This window comes from Pholis gunnellus (genome assembly GCF_910591455.1).
Source record: "Pholis gunnellus genome assembly, chromosome: 11".
Classification (NCBI taxonomy): Eukaryota; Metazoa; Chordata; class Actinopteri; order Perciformes; family Pholidae; genus Pholis; species Pholis gunnellus.
This window is the reverse complement of record NC_136538.1, coordinates 24,942,544-24,948,014: the sequence shown is the minus strand read 5'-3', so window position 1 is coordinate 24,948,014 and position 5,471 is coordinate 24,942,544. Positions and strand designations below refer to the sequence as shown.

At 41.9% G+C, this 5,471-nt stretch overlaps 2 protein-coding genes across 2 annotated transcripts in view; one reads left to right on the top strand and one right to left on the bottom strand.

Annotated features, from left to right (window-relative positions):
• Window positions 1-982: 982 nt before the first annotated feature.
• Window positions 983-3,935, top strand: LOC306702940 (barrier-to-autointegration factor-like). The gene is made up of 4 exons (XM_079168704.1): window positions 983-1,101; window positions 1,195-1,260; window positions 2,219-2,348; window positions 3,661-3,935. The coding sequence occupies exons 3-4, from the start codon at window positions 2,223-2,225 to the stop codon at window positions 3,805-3,807; spliced, it is 273 nt and encodes a 90-aa protein (XP_079024830.1). The 5' UTR covers window positions 983-1,101; window positions 1,195-1,260; window positions 2,219-2,222; the 3' UTR covers window positions 3,808-3,935.
• A 1,403-nt stretch (window positions 3,936-5,338) lies between these two features.
• entpd6 (ectonucleoside triphosphate diphosphohydrolase 6) overlaps window positions 5,339-5,471 on the bottom strand; it is a 14,942-nt gene continuing 14,809 nt past the window's right edge. The window contains 1 exon segment of the mRNA XM_079168993.1: window positions 5,339-5,471. This exon segment is cut by the window's right edge and continues 520 nt beyond it. The gene's annotated coding sequence lies outside the window, so the exon portion shown is untranslated.

Below are 5,471 nucleotides of genomic sequence, written 5' to 3'. Positions count from 1 at the left end.
ACGCAGAGGTGACTTCCGGTCAAGCGTTTCAAAAATAAAAGCCTTTGTTCCGCCTGAAACATCCTCCGCTCAGAACGTTCCGGGATTAAACTCACAAGTTTTATCAACATGAATGTAATGACGAGTGATGACGTCATGTTTTGGTGTATTTGCACGTGAACGCACTGTAACGGTTAAAGTAAAAGGTTCATGAAGATACATCCCATAATAACAATAACTGTAAATGACAAACTAGACTAAAATAACTCAAATTATATCCAAAACATAAATAAATAAACTATTAAATCATGATGAGTTATTATATTATTATCATACAGTAGAGAAATAAATAGAAACATGAAAACATAGTCACACAATAATATGTAGTAGAATAAAATACTCTATTGTATTTATATTTAAGACATTATTTTGGTTGTATTTGTAAGCAGCAAGTTTTATATTTATTTGTGTTAGTTTTTGTTAATTTAAAGGACAAATTGTTTTCAAACAACACGTTTTTAGGTTTAGTTTTATTTTGAATAAAATATAAACATCGTTTCCGGTCTTTACTGTATAACTCTGGTAACTTGATGACGCTCTAATAATAAACTGCAGTCTGAAGTTCAGCCGCTGGAGGTCGCTGCTGCTGGAAAATACACATCGAACAAAAAGTTCGGAAATGAGTGTTTGGTTGATTATTTCTCTGTTGAAACGAAGCTTCTTCTACTGTTGGAAGCCTGTTTAGTCCCTTTAAACGGCCGCATGTGAGAGGAACATGCATGTGAGAGGAACATGCATGTGAGAGGAACATGCATGTGAGAGGAATGTGTAGGCCAGTATACATATATATATATATGTATGTATACTGTACTATACAACACAACAGCGAAATAATGGCGGATTTGTTTTCGTCACCGAGTGACTCATCTGTTCAGAAAACCATCTTTGACTGTCTGCGTCATGACGTCACGTCAGAGCGTCAGGCGACGCGTCTCGCATTTCCGGATTTCCGAATTAAAAACGCCTCCAAATACAGAGAGAGAAAAAAAAGTTTTCCAGCGGGGCTCCTCGTGGAGGTTCAGGTGTTCGTTTCCCGGGATTCAGGGAGTCATCCCGCGTCAGGTGAGTCTCACGTTACGTTCACCGTGTTTAGTTTAAATCAAAGAGTTCAGTTGATGATGAAATGTTTAAACTTTAATCTGTTTGTCTCTGTAGAGTTCGTCTGTCTGAGGGAACCAGCAGGATCCTCTACAGCACGTGAACCTGGTCCACCTTCAGCAGGTAAAGACCATGTCTGGACCACCAGAGTCTGGTTCCACTGGGAGACTCCAGCTTCAAATTCTTCTTCTGTTACTTTTATTTTTAGTTCAGAGAAACAGGAAAAGACTCTTTACTACAAAATAAAAGCCCCATTAATTCACTACTCAGACGTCACTAGTCGGTTAATCGATATCGGATCTATCAGCTGGTGACGTCACGTCAAACAGTGATTAGATGTAATTAAGTACTTTTACTCGAGTTCTGTAAAAACCTGAGGTTGTACTTTACTTTACTTTAGTACTTCCCTTTCTCCTCTACTACATCTCAGAAGTACTTTATACTGTACTACATCTCAGAGGTACATATAGTACTTTATACTGTACTACATCTCAGAGGTACATGTAGTACTTTATACTGTACTACGTCTCAGAGGTACATGTAGTACTTTATACTGTACTACGTCTCAGAGGTACATGTAGTACTTTATACTGTACTACGTCTCAGAGGTACATGTAGTACTTTATACTGTACTACGTCTCAGAGGTACATGTAGTACTTTATACTGTACTACGTCTCAGAGGTACATGTAGTACTTTATACTGTACTACGTCTCAGAGGTACATGTAGTACTTTATACTGTACTACGTCTCAGAGGTACATGTAGTACTTTATACTGTACTACGTCTCAGAGGTACATGCTGTCCAGGTAAAACCTCGTATCTCCACACGTTCTCTTAAACACAACCAGGACCGGGTGGTCTGGATCATGTGACTCCTGGTCGTGGTCTGGATCATGTGACTCCTGGTCGTGGTCTGGATCATGTGACTCCTGGTCGTGGTCTGGATCATGTGACTCCTGGTCGTGGTCTGGATCATGTGACTCCTGGTCCTGGTCTGGATCATGTGACTCCTGGTCGTGGTCTGGATCATGTGACTCCTGGTCCTGGTCTTTATAATCCTGTATGTTCCTGGTTTTCAGCGAGATGTCGACCACGACTCAGAAACATCGGGACTTTGTGGGCGAGCCGATGGGCGAGAAGTCTGTGACGGCTCTGTCGGGTATCGGAGAGATTCTGGGGGAGAAGCTGAGGCAGCAAGGCTTTGACAAGGTACAAGTACACAAGAAGTACACGTTCAACTACAGGTGATCGACCAGGTACAAGTACACGTGAAACACATGAAGTACACATTAAACTGTGACACCAGCTAACCGTCATCTTTCTGTACGTCTCTAAAGTCTCAAATAAACCTGAGACAAGTTTTCATCCATGAAGTTTAGAATCGTCTCTGACATTAATCAACTCTTTATTGTTGATGAATCTGATTTATTTATTTAGTTTTTCATGTATTCTTTTATAGCGTTGACTTTTAAAAAAAATATTGTAACTGTTTTATTCCGTGTGTTTACCGTGTTTTATTCCGTGTGTTCACCGTGTTTTATTCCGTGTGTTCACCGTGTTTTATTCCGTGTGTTTACCGTGTTTTATTCCGTGTGTTTACCGTGTTTTATTCCGTGTGTTTACCGTGTTTTATTCCGTGTGTTTACCGTGTTTTATTCCGTGTGTTTACCGTGTTTTATTCCGTGTGTTCACCGTGTTTTATTCCGTGTGTTTACCGTGTTTTATTCCGTGTGTTTACCGTGTTTTATTCCGTGTTTTATTCCGTGTGTTTACCGTGTTTTATTCCGTGTGTTTACCGTGTTTTATTCCGTGTGTTCACCGTGTTTTATTCCGTGTGTTCACCGTGTTTTATTCCGTGTGTTTACCGTGTTTTATTCCGTGTGTTTACCGTGTTTTATTCCGTGTGTTCACCGTGTTTTATTCCGTGTGTTCACCGTGTTTTATTCCGTGTGTTTACCGTGTTTTATTCCGTGTGTTTACCGTGTTTAATTCCGTGTGTTTACCGTGTTTTATTCCGTGTGTTTACCGTGTTTTATTCCGTGTGTTCACCGTGTTTTATTCCGTGTGTTTACCGTGTTTTATTCCGTGTGTTTACCGTGTTTTATTCCGTGTTTTATTCCGTGTGTTTACCGTGTTTTATTCCGTGTGTTTACCATGTTTTATTCCGTGTGTTCACCGTGTTTTATTCCGTGTGTTTACCGTGTTTTAATCCGTGTTTTATTCCGTGTGTTTACCGTGTTTTATTCCGTGTGTTCACCGTGTTTTATTCCGTGTGTTCACCGTGTTTTATTCCGTGTTTTATTCCGTGTGTTTACCGTGTTTTATTCCGTGTGTTTACCGTGTTTTATTCCGTGTGTTTACCGTGTTTTATTCCGTGTGTTCACCGTGTTTTATTCCGTGTGTTTACCGTGTTTTATTCCGTGTGTTTACCGTGTTTTATTCCGTGTGTTTACCGTGTTTTATTCCGTGTGTTTACCGTGTTTTATTCCGTGTGTTCACCGTGTTCTCCTGTGGTCCTCAGGCCTACGTGGTTCTGGGTCAGTTCCTGCTCCTGAAGAAAGACCCGGAGATGTTCACCGAGTGGCTGAAAGACGCCAGCGGAGCGAACTCCCGTCAGGCCGGAGTCTGTACTCAGTGTCTGAGGGAGTGGTGTGACGCCTTCCTCTGAGGCTCCGCCTCCTCACAGGAGGCTCCTCCTCTTCCTGTTCTTTGTTGGGTTTGAAGGTGTTTTCAGGTGAAGCTTCAGAGACTTCACAGGAGTTTGTTTACATGAATAAAAGCTTTATCTGAACAGTGGTGGTGTGTTCAGGGTCCCTGAAGAATGTGGGAAACATCCAGTTCTGAGGTCACCAGAAGGGAGCTGGACCTAGGAACAACGCCTAAGGTAGACTTTACTGGTCCACAAGGGTCTAATAGGGTTCTGTAAGGGTCCACTAGGGTCTAATGCAGTGATTCTCAACTGGTGGGTCACGACCCGAAAGTGGGTCACGGACCCGTTTTCAGTGGGCCTTTGACTAAAAAAAAAGAATTCTGTGCTTTTATTTTGAAGGGGATTTTTTAATGCCGTCTATTCACACTCCTTAACCGTATTTGGCGTTAATGCTAATAGACACTCACCATTTCACAGATAGATGAACAACACAAAGTGTGTTTTCATGCTAATTGAGCGAAACGCAAGTACTACATGAGACTACATGAGACCACATGAGACCACATGAGTTGTGGATCTTCTTACATTGAGGACAAAAGAGGTAAAAACCTCCGTGTGTTTTGTGCAGCGAGGTTCTGGCACAAGAAACACTCGTCTCTCAAAGATAAACCTGTAGAGAACCACGGGTCTGATGGGTCACCTGGGGTCTGATGGGTCGTATGGGGGTTTAAATGGTCCACTAGTGTCTGATGGGTCGTATGGGGGTTCAAATGGTCCACTAGGGTCTGATGGGTCGTATGGGGGTTTAAATGGTCCACTAGGGTCTGATGGGTCGTATGGGGGTTCAAATGGTCCACTAGGGTCTGATGGGTCGTATGGGGGTTCAAATGGTCCACTAGGGTCTGATGGGTCGTATGGGGGTTCAAATGGTCCACTAGGGTCTGATAAAGTACTACTTATCAGAGTATAACGGGTGTCAGCGCTCCTCTGTTACAGATCAGTAAAAGTACTAATACCAGTGTACAAATACTTGGTTGTAAGTTAAAGTCCTGCATTCAAACTCTTACTGAAGTAAAAGTACACAAGTACCAAAAGTAACTGTTATTCAAATAAAGTATAATTATTTTTCGACTGCTGGTCTTCTGATTGGCTTAAAGTCTGCAGTCGAGAACCAATCAGAGTCTTCAGCTCAAACATTCACGTCTGTTTAAGGTTATTTAAAAACAGGAAGTCCTTCAGGGAGAACAATCGGAACATTAGTCCTCCTGAGACCAGAAACATGAGACCAGAGACCTTCTAGTGTCCTACTGGAGTCCTGCTGGTCTCACTGGAGTCCTGCTGGTCTCACTGGAGTCCTGCTGGTCTCACTGGAGTCGTACTGGTCTCACTGGAGTCGTACTGGTCTCACTGGAGTCGTACTGGTCTCACTGGAGTCCTACTGGTCTCACTGGAGTCCTACTGGTCTCACTGGAGTCCTGCTGGTCTCACTGGAGTCCTGCTGGTCTCACCCTAGTAAAATGTGTTTTAAACACATTTAATTATTCATAAATGTATTTATTCATATAAACGGAGTCTTACACTTTTTTCCAAAAAAGTTAAATCAGAAAAACAACAAAACTTCATATTTTTGGCACAAAGGTGAGTTTCAAACATTCAATATGAGAACAAATACTCCAGAGAGC